The sequence below is a fragment of the Leucoraja erinacea genome, chromosome 20 (assembly GCF_028641065.1).
Source record: "Leucoraja erinacea ecotype New England chromosome 20, Leri_hhj_1, whole genome shotgun sequence".
Lineage (NCBI taxonomy): Eukaryota > Metazoa > Chordata > Chondrichthyes > Rajiformes > Rajidae > Leucoraja > Leucoraja erinaceus.
In genome coordinates this window covers 30677997-30697232 of record NC_073396.1, presented here as the reverse complement: position 1 = coordinate 30697232, position 19236 = coordinate 30677997, and the positions used below count along the sequence as shown (strand labels likewise).

Here is a 19236-nt window from a genome sequence, read left to right as displayed (position 1 = left end):
TGCAAGGATGCAATTCATGATGTTAGAGAAGTCAATATTCGTACCACTGGGTTGTAAGCTGCCCAAGCTAAATAGGAGATGCTGTTCTTCCAATTTACTTTTGGCCTCTGACAATGGAGGAGGCCCAGGACAAAAAGGTCAGTGTGTGAATTGGGTGGGGTTGTTTGTCAACCGGGAGATCACATGTGCCAAGGCGGATTGAACGAAAATGTTCAGAAAAACAATCGCCGAGTTTGCACTTGGTCTCACCAACATGTATAGCACTCCACACTTGTAACAGTGGATACAATAGGTGCGGTTGGAGGAGGTGCAAGTGAACCGCTTTCTCACTAGAAAGGATTGTTGGGGATTGCGCTAAGAAATAAAGATATGAAGTTTTTACAGTACAACTTAATGTCTTTGAGTTTGGACTGCATGTTGACTAACATTTGATGCTCACAAATGCAGATAGAATTCACAAGTGAATTATGAAATTCTGAGAAAGGGAGTTCCATCTTAAATGATGGAATTTGTTATAGAGTGAAACGTTACAATGTGTCCTGATGAATAAGTTTGTGTTCATCAAGCTTAATTTGAGCCTTTTTATAACAGTGTAGGAGATCTAGGAGGGAGCTGGTGATGCCGCACAGACAGAACAGTTTAATAACGACCCATTTTGGTTAGTGGCGGCGCCTAACGGCAGCGGCTCGACTACAGTCGTCTGTCTTTTTTTATTTTTGTCTTGTTAAATGTATGTTTTGAGTTAGTTTTTATTATTATTTTTTAGCTGTGAGAATGTGGGGGGGTGGTGGGGGGGGCTGTGGGGGAAACCGTTTAAATCCTTTCCCTGTGCGGGGACCCGACTATTCCCTGTCGGGTCTCGGATGTCGTTGGGCCTAACATTGTGGAGCCGGCGACGACCTCCGGCCGGGACTTACCTGGGGGCTCCAGTTGCAGAGCCTGCGGAACTGACATCGCGGAGCTGGCCAACTTCGGAGCGGGAAGAGCTGTGGTGGCGTGTGGCTGCGACCCGACTTTTGGAGTTTGGAGGCACCGGCCGCATACATGGTGGACGGGAACATCGGGAGCTCCAAGTCCCTGGTGGGAGACCGCTTTTCTGAGCTCCGCAACGGCGACTTCGCCGGGTTTAAGGACATGGAGCCGGGGCCTAACATTGCCCAGCGTGGCTTAAACGGCCTCAGGACTTACCATCGCCCGCCGGGAGCTTTAACATCGGAGCCCCAGTTCGCCTCGACACTGCAGTTGGACTGCTGGACCATGATAGAAGGAACAAAGAGAAGAGATAAAGACTTTGTCTTCCATCACAGTGAGGAGATGTTGGAGACTCGCTGTGATGGATGTTTATGTAAATTGTGTTAAGTGTGGGTCTTGGATTGTTTTGTAATGTAAAAACCTGTAGAAATTATATTTCGTTCAAACCTAGGTTTGAATGACAATAAATTGCATTCTATTCTATTCGATTAAAATCTGCACTTTGGCCACTCAGCAACTGGGCTGATCTGACGCCCTCTCACTAGCTCGCTGGGTGCCTGATCCTAATGCAGAGCCTCCACAAAACCTTTGGGCTTCAGGTAACACCTGCACAAAGAGCCTCTGCTAACAAGGGCTGGCAAACTGGGCTGGTCAAGGTGCACTGGGCAAGATGGCTGGGGGAAACGCACCGCAACCACCGCAAACTTGGAACAGCACAGATCCTCCACTCAATCTATCCAATACTAAAGGGAGGCATTTCGCAGTTAAATGTCTTATATTGGATTGGCAGCTCCTTCACGGGGCTAATCCTGTACTCAGTTTTCCTGGGAGATGAATCTTTGCCTTAACGATACATTTACAACGCTTCTAGGTAAAGCATCAGCCCACATCCCACTGATACAGTCGCTGCCTGCCTCAGATTAAATATATTTTTACATATAAATTATGAATAAAGGTAAGAAAATGTTTCAAACACAAGTAATATTTTCTTCTTCCAGTAACAAACACATTAAGGATTAAATGAAAATAATAAATTCTTTAACTTTTTGAATATCTCATAATTGCAGATGAATGAACTGAACTAGAACTGGGACTGTAAGTAGTGTGTGAACAGTAGAACAAGAAAGGAAGCTATTGAGTTGACAAAACTCTAGATTAAATCCTTGGTAGAATAGTTAACAATTTATACACACAGTGCTGCGTTTGCTTTTTTTAAAATCCCGAATGACCCTTGACAAATTCCTTGCGTTTATTGAGATACCGAACTCGCTTAGTGGTGGGCAAGATGAACCACTTGTCCCCAGCAGCCTGAACACAGATGGAGCGATTTCTCCAGTGTAGAGACCAGATGCCATTCTCTACATTGGAAGAAGTGCAAGTGAATTGCTGCTTCATTTGGAAGAACTTGTAGTCTCTCGATAGTGGGTAGGGAAAAGTAAAAGATTAAAAGTATTGGATTTGCTGCAATTCTGTGGGAAAGTTCTGTGAAAAGGGTGGTGATCAGTTTATGTGGAAGAGTGAACCAGGATGTCACAGAGGCAACAGCCTCTTCAAAATGCTGCAACGGAAACTGTGGTAAAGATGGGGCACATTGCAAAGAATGCTCAGTTGAATGTGGGGATTGCTGAGGTGCAAAGTGAGGACCCGGGGAACGCTATCCAACAGGAATGGGGGTGAGAGCAGAGATGCAGAAAGATGAGATCAAGGGCTCTATCAACTTTGGTGGAGGGGATAGCTCAGCATGCACTTGCGTGGTAAGTCATCATCAAAGCACAAATAACAGAGATGGGGCCACTAGAACAATGGAATGAACGCGTTAGAGAAGACAGAGTGGGAAGAAACAAAGTTGTGACAGTTGTTGGTTTACAACAAATGTATATCATAGATTTATCTCCTGAAGTGGAGACGGATCCGGAAAGGAAATGAAAGATAGGGGAGCTGGGAGCAGAGTGCAAATTGGCCGCGAAAGTAATTACATTTTTAAATCCTCCGCATTAAGCGGCTGTCTTAATTGTCATGTAGTAGAGAGAGTTGACGAAGGGCTCTGGAACTCTCACTCTTCCCAATATCAAGCAATTGATTTGAAGGAGAACCTGCTCTATTTCACCTTTCTGACGGGTCATTGTTTGCCTTAATTCTGACATGGTCCTTGTTGGCCAAGGGATTCGTGAATTTTTCTTTCAATAAAAATTCAGTTCTGGAATTTCTCATAACATATGTAATGTCATAACAGCATGAACTTGAGCAGTATTTTATTTTCATGCTAAACCTTACCTAGTTTACAAATGATAGCTCCCTAATTCGTCTGTACTGATCAAAAACTGTAGCAAAACAGTTTGACAACTTCTCTTAACTTTGAAATGCTGTTTGCATCAGAGAATGTTGCAAAATTGATTCAAGGATTTCTGTTCAATACCTTGTTATCAGATGTAATCAAATTCACGATGATGCAAATTAGATACTTTTTTCATTATTAGCCAAGATTGACTGTATCGCAAATGGGTTTCTTTCTGCTCTCGAGTCTTAAGTGAGTGCCATACCTTTTACAATAAAAATATTTTTAAATCGTTCACCAAACATGAAATGTGGTCTGCCCATTTCTATTGGTCGTGAAATTTAGGTTTCTTAAATTATGGCTTTATACAGTAACCTAAGAATAATGACAGTGAAGTTGTTTCAAATGTTGTTTACTGCTTTAAATGACAAGACATCGGTGTCATTCTATTTTCTCTTTCCTTCACCTTTGGCTCACTGTATGTACTACTTCCCCACAGCATTGCATGATACTCTCTCCCTAATCTTTTTTAAGATAATTAATTTAAATCAAATTAATTATTTTGAAATGCCATAAAATATGTAAAGAAATGCACAGAGTATAAAAAGCATCAACCAAAATAATTAGAATTAAAGTTTGATGTAATCTTGATCCAGGTGTACTGTACTTGTGTTTACCAACACTCTTTATTTTCCTAAAATAACAGTGTATATCCTTTGTGTGATGTAATTTTTTTTAATTTTATGAAAGCAAAATTGTAAAAGCTTATTAACAGTGGAACATCTGTTCAAACTACAAGAATGTTTAACATTAGGATTATCCAGCAAAATTTATTTTACTGCATTAGTCCCCATAACTGCCTGTTATGACCAGCTAGTCCCTTTGAAGGGGTTCTCTTAGTGAATCTTGAGATTATTAGAAATTATTGTGACTTTCTCTGGATTTCAACTGTTGTGATCTGTGCAAAGTTTTCAAAGCCGAACATGATTCATGGTAAAAATTCTGAATCAGCATTGTTTCCTATCAAAGTTAAACAAAATCAAATAGATGACGCTATAATTGCATTCATCAGTAGCATTAACAGTGCTTGGTCTCTAACAGACACTAAAAGTGATACAAGCTATAAATAGCGCCTTTCACAGAACTGAAGAATGTGATATTAAATTTAATGGCCTGTAAATCCATTATAAGGCTAGTGATTGATGTTCAAAATGAAATTGAATGAGCTATTTAGTATAGCAAGCATCCTAGGTGGACTCTGAACAGTATTTTAAAAATGCGCTTTGAAACAGTATTGAGTTGCTCCTTAGATCAAGATATTTTTTTTAATTAGAAGTAATCTTTTACGTAATGTTTTAACGGGCTATTATCCACAAACTTGCCAAATGTAATCCCTCCCATCTGCCAAGAAAAAATATCTTTCTTGCTTTAGGTTCAATTGAAAATGCTTTTGATCTTGTTCCTTAAACTTCAGTTTAACTAAATCTCTTCCACTCGTTTTCACCATAGCAATTTGTTTTGTTTTTTTGCCCTTTTGCCTTATCCTGAGTATCCTACAATGACATTTCCCATCTACTTTCATGGCCACATCCTTTCATGTTAAGCTTTCCATTTAGACTCTGTTATTTAGACTGATCTGCGTTGCTATTCCCAATATTTGGTGGTAATGCCTTCAATTATTTGAAGGCCTTGTGCAGTTTTTTTTGAACTCCTTTGCATTGTACATGTACATTTCTCCTTTTTTGTCCTCCCTTTCAAGCAATCCTCGGCATCCTTTTTTTCCTCTCAAGCACCTGGCACCAAGAATCTTTGCAAATATTACTGCTTGATCAGCTTTGAAGGAATTTGCTACGTGAATCTTGAGGTTATTTGAAATTATTGAGACTTTCTCTGGATTTCAACTGCTGTCATGTCACCAGCCAAATCAAGATTCAGAAAAAACAGGTCCTCTGATGCAGGTCCATCCTGATGCAAGCATATTTCATTTCTCCCAACCCTCTACCCTGAATCTCCCATCTCCCTTTAATCCTCCTTTTCACCTCTGGCCATTGTCACTTCTCCACCCATCAGGACATGTCACCTGTTTCCGCCCATTACTTACCAATCAGCCTGAAGAAGGGGCCCTACCCGAAACATCATCTGTCCATTCCCCTCTACTGTTGCTGCTTGATCAACTGTGTTCCTCCAGCACTGTTTTTTGCTCAGGATTCCTGCATCTGCTGTGCCCCGAACATTTGACACTATTTGCTTGTGTATTGGGTGCTTAGGATGAATAGGTGACAATGAAAAGCTACATGTGCTTTAAGATGGTTGTGCAGTTAGATAATTGTGAGATGGGGATGAAAGGTTACATGTGCAAGATAATATTCCAATTAAGGAGCTCATACACTGTCACGGGTTACAAAAAGCGACACAGCAACTCAACAGTAGAATTGCTGCCTTATAGCACCAGAGACCCGGGTTCGATCCCGACTACGCGTGCTGTCTGTATGGAGTTTGTACGTTTTCCCCATAACCGCATGGGTTTTCCTTGGGTGCTCCTGTTTCCTCCCACACTGCAAAGATGTACATGTTTGTAGATTAAATGGCTTTGGTAAAGATGGTAAATTGTCCCTCGTGTGTAGTAGTGTTAGTCTGCGGGGATCGCTGGTCAGCTTGGACTCAGTGGGCCATCTACGCTGTATGTTAAAATGCTGTTGGTTTTTCCATTTGAAACTTCCATTTATATTACTGCATCACATGATTTTTGTCATTAGCAAGCGTATTCTGCACATAACTTGGATGTTTGCATTTCATTTTTTAACGTTAAATTCAACACTGCTGGATATAGAAGAGTGTTTTGTACTTTGTGAACTAGAACCTGAATGGCACAGTGTGTTAGTTGAGGAACCCCATTTCCATTGCCAAGTTCTTGTGGAATGTTCATCTGTCCTGTGTTGGTAAATCAAAATACAAAATAATTTGTAAAATGATGAGGCTTTGATCTAGCAGCTTAGATTTGTAAATAGTACTGGATAAAAGGGGAATTGAATATGATATCAATGAATACTAGCTTTCCCTTCTGTATGATTTATTACGCATATTTTATGTGTATATGGTTATTTTTGGAGCATATTAACTCAAGGAGAGATAGGGGAAACTTGGATTATTTTTCCCTGGAATGTTGGATGTTATGGGGAGACCTGATTTAAGTATGTACAATTAAGAAAGTCATGGATGAGGTAGAGAAAGCCTTTTTCCACGGGGTGGAAATGTCAAAGACTAGAGGGCATAGCTTTAACTTGAGGGGCAAGGTTTAAAGATGTGCGGAGGAAATCTTTTGCCTGCCATGAACTTCGAGAAGTGATGGCAAAGGAAGAGACAATCGTGGCTTTTAAGAGGCTTTTAGTTAGGCAAAAAGATATGTATGGAAAGGAGGGATATGGGTTATGTGCAGGCTTATAAGGTTAGTTGATGTTGGCATCCCGTTCGGCACAGACATCGTGGGCTGAAAGGCCTGTTCCTATGCTGTACTGTTCTTTATTCTATGTATTCCTAGACATTATTGCTGTTTAGTTCAAGAGGGTTGGTTTATATAAGGAGGGAAAGTACTACATCGGTAGAAGACACTAGTGAAACCGTATCTAAAGTACTGTGTTATCATTTAGTCACTTAATTTAATAAAATAAGTATTGCTTACTTCAGAGAAAGATCACCTAGAGTGATCCATGGTGTGGAGGTCTTCAAAGGTTCATAGGTTCAAAGGTCTGTTTATTGTCACGCCTACCAATCAAGGTACAGTGAAACTCGAATTGCCATACATTTTTTTAAAAAAAGCAAGACACTGAACTACATAAAAGTTAACATAAACATCCACCACAGCCGATTCCTCACAGTGATGGAAGGCAATAAGGTCTAATCTTCTTCCTCTTTATTCTCCCGTGGTCGGGGCAGTCGAACCATCAGCAGTCGGGGCGATCGAAGCCCTCGCATTGGGGTGGTCGAAGCTCCTGCGGCTTGGAGCTCCCGAAGTCGGCCTCCAACTACAGGGACCACGAGCTCCATGATGTCGAGTCCACAGGCTCCCGCGGTCTGCTCCCCCAAAGCAAGATTCCACCACTCACCCATTCCCCCGACACAAGCCGCTACCCCAACGCAAGATTCCACGACTCGCGCATAGCCCCCAACTGCAGACGCGGCTCATTTCTCCTCATCCCCCAGCACTAACTACTCCTCCTCTTCACCCTCCCTCTTCAATCCCTAGAGAGTAAAGGGGTAGAGACGGAGGGGGGCAGATGGGGAGGGGGTGGGGAGAGGGAAGGGAGTAGAGAGAGAGGGGGAGGGTAGATGGAGGGAAGGGGTAGGTAGAGAGAGAGAGGGCATCCCCCCCCCCCCCCCCCCCCCCCCAAATCTCCCTCTAGCAACCCCCACCCCATCTCCCTCCTAATTTCCCTCATCCTCCTCCCATTCCCTGTCCCAGGACCTACCCAGGTCGTAGAGCAGAGCCAGGGTCTGGAACTCGGCCTGGTTCTCGTACTCGACCCGGCCCTGGCTCTAGACTTCAGCCATCAGTTCGGCTGCCGTTTGGGCTCCAGTGCAGGCCCCAACTTCATCTCTGGGCTCGTCCCTGACCCCGCTCCCAGGCTCGCCCTCAGTTCCAGCAGCGGCTTCTTTCTCTACCTCGGTCATGTCCCCATCCCAAGCCGCGGGCACGGCCCTCACTTCAGGTCCAGCACCACCCTCCCTGCTGGGCGCCGGCAGCCACCGCCACTCCTCGTTCACCGCAAGCGCTGGAGGGCCCCTCCCTCCTGCCTTGCGAGTGCATTGGGACGTCACTCTTTTCCAAAAAGTGGTGAGTTTTCGGGCTGTTTTTAAAACTTTAAACAATTAATAACTTCGGAAATATCGGTGGGAATGCAACGGGAAGATGTTTATCGCCTATGTGAGTAGGATGTGTGAAAATGGGAAGGTTGTGGCCTAGTGTTTGGAAGAAGATGGGAATTAACCAGATTCTCTCTCTCACGCAGAGACAGAGATGCGCACACACGCACAGGGTGAAGACTTTTAATTATATAGAGATTGTAATAATAGCTAGTTTATAGGTGAATGTCAAAACACTAATCTTTACTGTAGTTAAATTTCACTATCTTTTGTGGAAATTGTCAATTTCTGAAGGCCATAATTTTTTGGCAACTTTTTAAGACAAATATTTATCTGAATTTCATTCGCTAGTGCCATTTACTTTGAGGTCAAGACGGATGCAAAGTAAATGGAAGGAGAGAAAAAACATCTCTTTCATCAAGGGCCAATTTTTGCTGTAGATTAAAAGATAACTTTACACTGACAGGTGCCTTGGTTATTTTTCTTGCTGCTCGCTGAAACCAGTTTCACGAGTTGAAGGAAATCAAACTAGTTCTGAAAGTTAATGCAGGTCAATCAGATGAAAGACATCGTATGAGATAGCAGATGCTTCACTATTTTTATTTGCGTTCTACGTGAATGTACTCCCTGTTTTTAAACAGCTGCTTGCTAAATTATGTATATACTTCAATGCCATGTTCTTTTTGGCATCTAGTTAGTTATGAATTTTCATAATATTTAATCATACCAAGTAGCACATTGTGATAGCCTGCCTAAAATTACTGGCATTGTCTCAAACTCTGGCAAATTGACTGAAGTTAATTTTGTTGACTGATTGTTAATTTTTGATGTTCATAATCTGGATGGTAAATTGATAAAAGTACAAATTTTGTGAACCTCACAGTTTACGATGTTTTAGATTTGTGTACCATTTTGTATACTCTGGTGAGCATAACAGTGCTTCTTCCATAGTTTATCTGGATCCTTCACTCGGAATTTTAATCTGAGTTTGAGTAAAGAAGAAAAAAAAAAAAGCTGGATGGAAAGTACGAACCTAGAACAACCAACTCTTAAGATGCTAATTGAAATACCAACTAGTGACCTGGTGACAAAGCTGTGCTTCTGTTTCTGTGTCACAAGAAGATTGAACACAATACTTTGTGGTTTTTTGTTTTTCTTGTATTCTAACACCTTGCCATTTTGCAAGCTGGGTACAGTATAAGTAAGCAATGTAGTAATACTGTCTTAGCACTTTTGGACAAAAGTATTTTAAATATATTGGTTTATTATTGTCACGTGTACAGTAATAAATTGAAAAGCTTTGATTGTGCTAACCAGTCAAATCAAATCTTTGTATGTTAATGATTTGGACAAAGGGATTGAAGATTTTGTGGCCAAGTTTGCGGATGACACGAAAATAGGTCGAGGTGCAGGTGGTGTAGAGAAAGCAAGGACTCTGCAGACGGACTTGGACAAGTTGGGAGAGTGGGCAGAGAAATGGCAGAAGTTCCCAACCTGATTTACCGGGGGTAAATTTCGCCTACGCAGGGGGTAAGCAGGACAAGGCGAGGCCTGGTGGAGCGAGGCACCAGAGCCGGGAGGAGCGCAGGTAGCGGCGGCCCCGGGGGAGGGCAGCAGGACAGTGGACATTGGGCTGGGAAAGGTCGGGGCGCGACTGCAGGGCCGGGGCCTTGTCGGTGTTGATAATCGTTTTAAAGCAAGTAGAAGGAGTGCGTGTGAGCCCTGGTGAGCAGGCGGGGGGAGTCTCAGAGTGAGTATAGGCGAGGGACGTCCCTTTGAGTGTGAGCAGTGAGGGGGTCCCTGGGAGTATGAGCAAAGGTGAGGGGTTTCCTGTGAGAGTGAGCAGTGAGGGGGTCCCTGTGAGTGTGAGCAAAGGTAGGGCGCGGGGTCCCTATGAGTGTGAGCAGTGAGTGAGTGGGGAAGACCCTGCAAGAAATTAAGGGTAAACAGGCAAGAAAACTGTCGGATTCTAGAAAAGTATGATTGTGAACAGTGTTATAAAGTTCAGGAGAACATAGGAACAATTTGAAAAGTCCTTATCCTGTGAAGTAGAAGCTTATATCTTATTTCTGTTGTGCTGATTTTGATTTTCTTTTTAATTTGTAGAAAGTTGTCGCTAGATATTTTGGAGCCCCTTTTAATGATGACAAAAGGGAAGAAGAAGAAGAAAAAATCGAACCATTGGCAAAGAAATCTGAAGAAAAATATGTGAGTTCTAGTTTCATTTTTTTCCATTGTTTTTTATTAAGCAAGCAAAATGGGTATTTCATTCTGAAGAAGGGTCTCAACCCGAAACGTCACCCATTCCTTCTCTCCAGAGATGCTGCCTGGATTGGTGGTTGGAGTTTAAGTCGCGTGTGCCCACGAGCGATGGCACCGTAGTAGTTAAGCATCAACTTGATGCAAACGTGAGCGACGGGGCTGTATCGGTTCATTATTAAATGGAGTGTTTACACCACGCGTGGACCTCTACAGTGATGACCCCGACTATCCAAAACAGCCTATTTTTGATTTTATCATGTCTGCAGCCGACAACCCAGACCAGCAGAATACAGTTTCGATCAAACTGCCCACTTTCTGGACATCACAGCCCCACCTGTGGTTTGAACAGGCTGAAGCCCAGTTACACATTTGCCAGATCACTGCGATCACACAGATCAATGCCACCAAATACTACTACGTTGTCAGTATGGTGGGCCAGGACACCGCCGGGTGCCTAATCGACCACCTTCACCAGCCACCAACTGATGGCAAGTACGAGGGCCTCAAAACGCTCCTCTTGCGCACGTTCGGTCTCATCCGCCGCGACAGCCAAACTCCTGCACATGGTATGCCTAAGTGGCTGCAAGCCGTCCATGTTTATGAATTAAATGCTCACCTTGATGGACACAAGACCGGCCTCCTGTTCAAACGGGTGTTCCTCGAGCAGATGCCTGATGACATTCGCCTGCTCCTCGCGGACGACGATTTCACCAACCCCCGACGGCTGGCTGCCCGTGCGGACGTGCTGTGACGGGCCAAACAGCAGGGTGGTGCTACCATCAGTCGGTTGTCGGCGGTGCCTCGGCGGGTCAAGAGGCCGGTCCCAGCCTCCACCGAAGGCACGGCAGTGAGGTCGGCCAGGATCAATGCCGGCAAAGGTACGTGGTGCTATTACTACCAAAGGTGGGGTTCTGAAGCCCGCCGATACCGACCATGCTGCACGCATCCAGGAAGCCAGACGCATCGCCTCCTCAACACCTGGGATCGTCATTCGGGGGGGCGAGCAGAGGTCAGTGTTTTGCCCCCATCGGAGGCCGACACTCGTTCCAGAAAGAGGGGACCATCTTTGGCCACCGCCAACGACAGCAACATCAAGATGGACGGGGTCCGCATGATCCCGCTCACCTTCCACTCCTGTCACTTCAAGTGGCCCTTTACTATTGCCGATGTCTCCCAACCGCTGCTGGGTGCCAATTTCCTCCGGGCGCACTCCCCTGCTGGTCGACGTAAAGGGACAACGTCTCATCAATTCTGAGACGTTCGAGTCAATCGCCTTCGTCGAACAGCACTATATCCCAATCGTCAAAAGCACTATATCCCATTCACAGGACCGCCACTCCATGCACGCGTACGCAGGCTGCCCTGCACCCCCGACAAGCTCCAACTGGCCAAAGAAGAGTTCTGCAAGTTGGAGGAAATGGTCATAGTGCACCGCTCAGACACCCTGTGGGCATTTCCGCTGTCTGAGGGCTGGAGACCCTGTGGGAACTACCGCCATCTCAATGATGTCACAACGGCCAACCGGTACCCTGTCTCTTGCATCTAGGACTTCATGGCCAGGGTTTTTTCCAAAATCGACCTGGTACGCGGCTACCATCAAATTCAGGTCCAACCAGACGACATCCCCAAGACAGACTCTTTGAGTTCCTACAGATGCCTCGGCTTCACGAACGCCGCCCAGGCTTTCCAAAGACTCATGGGCACGGTGGGCCGTGTTCATCTACCTCGACGCCAATTGCTCTTGCCAGGAACACCGCGCACATCTCCGGCTGCTCTGCCAGCGGCTCAATGAGCATGGCCTGGCCATCAACCTAGCCCGGTGTCAGTTTTGCCTCCCTTCCATCAATTTCCTCGGCCACCACATCAACCAGCACGGAGCGGACCCGCTCCCAACCAAAGTCGAGGCCATTCGCCAGTTTCCCAAACCCTCTACGGTGAAGGGACTCTAAGAGTTTGTCGGCATGGTAAACTACTATCATAGTTTCGTGCCAGCAGCCGCCAGGATCATGCAACCGTTGTTGAAGGCCCTAGCCAACAAGCCGAGAAAGCTCATTTGGGACGACGCAGCCACGACAGCTTTCAACAACGCCAAAGAGGTGCTGGCAAAGGGGACGATGCCGGTACATTCACGGGCCACCAGGTCTCATGGTTGACGCATCTGGCACAGCCGTGAACGGAGTGCTGGAACAGTTGATCGATGGAAGCTGGCAGCCCCTCACTTTTTTCAGTTGTCACCTGAGAACCCCTGAGCAGAAATGCAGCGCATGTGTCCGGGAGCTTCTCGCTCTCTATCTGGCCATCCGGCATTTCTGCTGCTTCCTCGAGGGCAAGGGTTTCACAGCTTTTTTCACAAGCCACTCACGTTTGCCTTTGCCAAGGTGTCTGAGCCCTGGTCATCCCAGCAGCAGCATCACCTGACCTACATCTCCAAGTTCATGACTTGCGTCCAGCACATCGCGGGCAAGAGCAGTCTGGTTGAAGATATGTTGTCCCGCACCGCCATCAATGCCATCCACGCTCTGGCCCCAGCTGTCGAATACACGGCTGTGGCGGCTGTCAAGCGAGAGGATGAGGAGATGCTCGCCTCCCGCACCGCCATCTCAGGCCTGTTGTTGGAGGATGTAGGGTTTGGGGCCCGCTGACGCCACGCTCCTTTGCGACATGTCTACTAGGCAACAATGGCTCTGGTGGCAGCAAAGTTCATGTGACACGGGTTGCGCAAAGAGGCGCTGCTGCAGAATTTTGCCCTGTCACACCGGCGTGTTGACCACATCCATGTCAACATCATGGGACCGCTGCCCCCATCCAGAGCTGTCATCATCTTTTCACCATCGTGGACAGATTCATGAGATGGCTGGAAGCCTTCCCGCTCTTGGCTACCTCCACTGTGATGTGTGCACGTGCCCTCACTGCCCACTGATTGCCCGCTTTGTTGTGCCGGTGGACAGCGCCTCCGACAGGTGTGCAGTTCACCTCCGAGTTGTGGTCAGCAATGGCCTGGCTGCTTGGCACTCAGCTGAATCACTGTGGCTTACCACACTAGTTGAGCGTTTTCACCGGCACCTGAAGGCATCCCTCAAAGCACGGCTCACAGGCCCGGAATGGATGGACAAGTTGCCAGGGTCCTGCTGGGCATACGCAGTGTCCCGAAAGAGGACCTGGCAATTTCCTCGACCGAGTTGGTCTACGGCGCCCTGCTTACGGTGCCTGGGGACTTCATCCTGGTGGTGCGTGGACATCAGGAACGGCTCACGACCATGTTAACATGCCTCCAGGAGAAGGTGGGCATGCTCTTGCCAATCGCAATGTCGCGCCATGGACTCACCACCACGTATGTCCCACCCGCCCTCCAGGACTGCCAGTATGTCTTCCCTTGCCGAGATTCCCACCGTACGCCACTGCAAAGGCCTTACGAGGGACATTTCCAGGTACCGCAACACGGCACCACGTCTTTTGTCATCAACGTGGACGGCAGGCACAAGTCTGTCTCCGTGGACCGTCTTAAGCCGGCACACTTGGACATTGACCAACCAGTGCAGGTGTCACAGCCCCGTCGTCACGACCGCACCCGCCCTCAACTCTACCAGCTGCGATCGTGAACAATGGCAGCCTCACTCGTGAGCCTAACTGCCTCCATTTCTCCGGTTCTGGGGAGGAGGGAAGGGGAGGGAGGGGGGAGGGGAGGGGGGGGGGAAGAAAGAGAGTCATGCGAGCCATTCAGCCATGCTGAGCCATTTTGGGATCATACCGTCGCAGGTCGGGCTCAAACTCTCACGTGACCCGGGAGTGATCTGGTCCGACCAATCACGCGGTCAGGGGGGCCCGCCATCAGGCGGTTGGAGTTTAACTCACGATGGCACTGTAGTAGCTAAATATTAATGATGCACGCATGAGCGATGGGGCTGTATCGGTTAATTATTAAACGGAGTGCTTACACAATGCGTGGACCTCTACATTACCTTCAATTTAAACCAGCATCTGCAGTTCTTCCCTACACATAGTAGTTTTTCCCCATGCATATTTTGCAAGGTATTTCGGAATAGCAACAAATTAATGTTCTGTTTTATCAGATACAACGTTTTAAATTTAGAGCACGTTGCTTCCTAAAAAAGAAGAGAATTGTTTCTGAATTGTTCTCTACTCGCGCATTTAAACATTAATGAATTAATTAATCATGACATTAATAATGTAACATTAATGGAGTCACAGTTATTCAGTCCTTTGACCCATGGAGTCCACAGCAACCATCTAATCCTTCACTGTTCCCATTTTATTCACCCCACAATCATGTCAAACGACTCTTTCCCCCTCCTCCCATTGCTCGTCCCCAGTTCTACACAAGGGGACATTCACAGTGGCAAATTAAGGAACTAACCGACATGTCTGAGATGGTGGTGAAAGCTGGAGCACCTGGAGGAAACCTGAATTGTCGCAGGGAGAACCAGCTAACCACACGACTACCTGTGCCACTCTACCTCCCTAGATAACATTGAATAGTTTTATGCCCTTCAGTGTGGAATGAATATTTGTTTCATTTGCAGTATATATTTGAAAATAATACATTTCTTTTTCATGACTATGTAATAGGTGTACATGTACTGTCTGCCAACCCTTAAGATGGGGTCTCTTCTGCACAAGGGCTATTACGTAGCCACTCAACCACTTCTGATAACTCTCAATATATAAAAAAGATGAAGGCAAATGTGCAGTCACCTGGCCTGCTGCTGGTCTGAATCCAGCAACCAACCCATGTGTATTTTCATGCCCATTAATGATATGGTATCTTTATCTAATTTGGCATTTATTCCAGACATGCTGCATTGAGATGAAGGTGACTTACTCCATAAATGGCTTAAGAAACCTTCTTATGGACAGATAATAGATGCTAGTTCCAGTTATTAGAAAAAATATATAAAAATGATTAGAAAATTGATTCAGGAAATAGTCCAAATGCTCCACAGGTACAGCAGCTCTCTCCCAGGAGCATGCAGAGACTACCCTTTGTGTTAAGAGTGTGTTTACATACTCATGCCAATAAGCAATGAAATGACAGAAACTTGGAATGTAAATGTATATAAAGGTCTATAATCTATTGACAAATTGTAGATACATTATTTTCTTCTGCATATCCAAATATCCTTAATCTCTTGATATACCCAACCAAAAGTGCAGTGACTCCTCTGCTGCGATTATTAATGACAGGTAGAAATAGATTCTAAACAAAAGTGTGAACAAACAGCTGATGTTTACTTAGGTTAGAAATCATTTAACTGTGATTAATTTAAATATTGAGACTTTCCACTTGCATGGTTATCTTTAAACTTCCTGACTTATTATTAAATTACTATTCTATGGTTACATCCTCCTGAGCACATTTCCATTAATTAGTTGAAATTGGTCACAGCCTGACTAATCAGTTAGTCAGACTAATCAGTCTGAAGAAGGGTCTTGACCCGAGACGTCACTCATTTCTTCTCTCCAGAGATGCTGCCTGTCTCGCTGAGCTACTCCAGCATTTTGTGTCTAACTCGCCACAAGGTCATTGCTCTATCCTGGCATTAATCTATAATAACCACTGATGATGAGTTGACTTGTAAAGCATAAGAAATATTGCAACCCGCATTTTAAGTTGGGCTTGTTATTTGGCTCAATGTCAAGCCATAATTTGGAATTCTGGCCTCCAGTTGCCAGGCTTGAAGTGTGATTTGAACCATGCACATCTGACACAGATAGGGTTGCTTCAAATCTCATTCCAAATGTCTGTAAGCTGATAGGCTGCTGCATCACAACATTCAAAGTTTGGAGGTGAAACATCGTTTCCCCATAACTATGTGAAATGAGAATGAAGTCTGATTTGAAAAAAATTAACACAATTACAATTAATGATGTCTGTTCATGTATAGTTTTTACATTTTAGGGCCCAAAAAAACGTAGGAAGGATCGTATCCAAGATCTTATCGACATGGGTTATGGATATGATGAAACTGACCCATTTATAGATAACTCTGAAGCTGTGAGTATAAACAATTAATTAATACTGACTGTAAGCAAGTAATGAGAATTCAAATGCATTAAATGTGGTTGAAGCAATTTTAGATTGTTTATGGAGGTAAACAGCACTAATTCAACTTTTTTTTCTTTCATTTGTGTCTACTCATAATTTGCATCCAGCAAAGTGCTCTGGATTTAATGAAGGACATTTGAAGCAAATGTTACTTCTCTTCTGCAACTTAGAATGGCTGTTCAGTATCCCAGAGCAATGCCTTCAAGTTATTTTGTTTTTTCTCCTGTTCTTTTTGGCCTTTCACTATGTTCATTATGTTGTTAAGTAAAGCTAAATGCCCATAAGAACAAAGACCCAAAGGGTTGAATAACTTTTTGTGTAAATAGCTCTGATATTCTTACAATCCTTGCTTTGCTCAACAACTACACATTCAGCAGATGAATGTGGGGGGATTTCTTTCAGCCGGGGGGATTTCTTTCAGCCAGAGGGAGTGAATCCTTGGAATGTTTCACTCCAGGAGCCAGTATTGTTGGGTATATTCAAGAAATATATTTGATTTTATGGGAATAGAGAGAGATGAGCTTGACCTGGGAAAAAGGGCAGTATTGATCTTATTAAATGACAGATAAGCCTCTGGCGTCAAAGGGCCATGGCCTGCATATAATAAATATAGGCAACTTTTAAAGCTTCTGTCATCATTAATAACCATAATCACTTTTATTTTCCTCCATTTCTTTCTCGTATTACAAAAGTGATCTGCCTTCTCAAACTCACTCGCAGTTTCAGACTAGTTCAGTGATCTGAAACAGAATTTAATTAATCCAAGGGAGAAAAAAAAAACAGGTGGAAAGTTTCTATATGAATTGAGTAGCCTGGCCACCTAATGTCATCTTTCTTTGTGGTGCTCTAGTACGATGAACTTGTTCCAGCATCCTTGACCACTAAGCTGGGTGGTTTTTACATTAATAGTGGAACATTGCAGTTCCGTCAAGCTTCTGAATCGGATGGGGATGATGACTTCATCAAGGACAAGAAAAAGACAAAATCTCCAAAGGTGAGGAAAAGTAAACTAGTCCATATTTTATCTTCCACAGTTGGTTTATTATCTGAGCTCTTTAGATTTTATCTTTCTGAGTTCGGAGACAAAACATGCCGGCCTTTCCAATAGAGTTGTGGTTGATTACTATTAATGTATGATCCTCGGACCATATGAATTCCCACAAAAATGTTTGGCTCTCTCACAACAAAGCTATATTTTACCTGAAACCAATGTCTCTAATTACATTGGTACATAAAAATGCTGGAGAAACTCAGCGGTGGAGTAGCATCTATGGAGCAAAGGAAATGGGCAACGTTTCGGGCCGAAAGGTTGCCTATTTCCTTAACTCCATAGATGCTGCTATACCCGCTGAGTTTCTCCAGCATTTTTGTGTACCTTCGATTTTCCAGCATCTGCAGTTCCTTCTTTGTTTTAATATTTTTTTTAATTTATTATTTTATACAATTTTTTTTAGAACAAAACAGTTCCTTCTTAAACTCTCTAATTACATTACTATTTTCCCATATTTTTAATAAATATTATTTGTTTCTAAATATGCTATTTAAACATAGACTGTTATTCAAAGCACAGAAGGAAATGATTGTGCTCATAAAGCTCTATGTACTGGTTTGGGCAATAATTGGATATATAATCCAATTTACCCCTTTTATAATTTGAAAAATAGTTTTTGGCTTCACACCTTGGTTTTTCTGTTAGTCGTAGAGTAATGCAGTGTGGAAACAGGCCCTTTGGCCCAACTCGCCCACACAGGCCAACAATGTCCCATCTACCATAGTCCCACTTGCCTGTGCTTGGTCCATAACCCTCCAAACCTGTCCTATCCATGTACCTGTCCAACTGTTTGTTAAATGATGGGATAGTTCCAGCCTCAACTACCTCCTCTGGCAGCTTGTTCCATACACCCGTCACCCTCTGTGTGAAAAAGTTACCATTCAGATTCCTATTAAATCTTTTCCTCTTCACCTTGAACCTATGTCCTCTGGTCCTCGATTCCCCTACTCTGCGTAAAATACTCTGCATCCACCCAATCTATTCCTCTCATGAATTTATATACCTCTATAAGATCTCCCCTCATCCCCCTGAGCTCCAAGGAATAAAAGACACAACCTACTCAACCTCTCCCTATAGCTCACACCCTCTAGTCCTGGCAACATCCTTGTAAATCTTTTCTGAACCCTTTCAAGCTTGACAATATTTTTCCTGTAACGTGGTGCCCAGACTAAACAGACTATTCTAAATGCGGTCTCACCAACGTCTTATACAACTGCAACATGACCTCCCAACTTCTATACACAATACTCTGATTGATGAAGGCCAAAGTGCCAAAAGCCTCCTTGACCACCTTGTTGACCCGCGACTCGAACTTCATGGAACCATGCACTACAACACTACTCGGAGTCCTACCATTGACTGTGTAGGTCCTGCCCTTGTTTGACATCCCAAAATACAACACCTCGCACTTCTCCAGATTAAATTCCATCAACCATTCCTCCGCCCAACTGGCCAATCGATCCAAATCCTGCTCCAATCGTTCACAACCATCTTCACTATCTGCAAAACCACTAACTTTTGTATCATCAGTAAACATGCAAACCTTTTGCCCTGTATGTTCTCATCAAAATCATTGATGTAGATGACAAACAGTAATAGGCCCAGCACCGAACCCTGTGGCAAACCACTAGTTACGGGCCTCCATTCTGAGAAGCAACCTTCCACCATCACCCTCTGCTTCCTTCCATGGGGCCAATTTGCTATCCATTCAGCTATCTCTACTTGGATCCCATGAGATCTAACCTTCCAGAG

General features: G+C 44.4%; 1 protein-coding gene across 1 annotated transcript in view; it reads left to right on the top strand.

The window, feature by feature from the left end:
- Positions 1-19236, top strand: part of LOC129707033 (ubinuclein-1-like) — a 73521-nt gene that overhangs the window by 8324 nt on the left and 45961 nt on the right. The window contains 3 exon segments of the mRNA XM_055651773.1: positions 10214-10315; positions 16287-16382; positions 17284-17427. Coding sequence (XP_055507748.1) covers positions 10214-10315; positions 16287-16382; positions 17284-17427 — 342 coding nt within the window.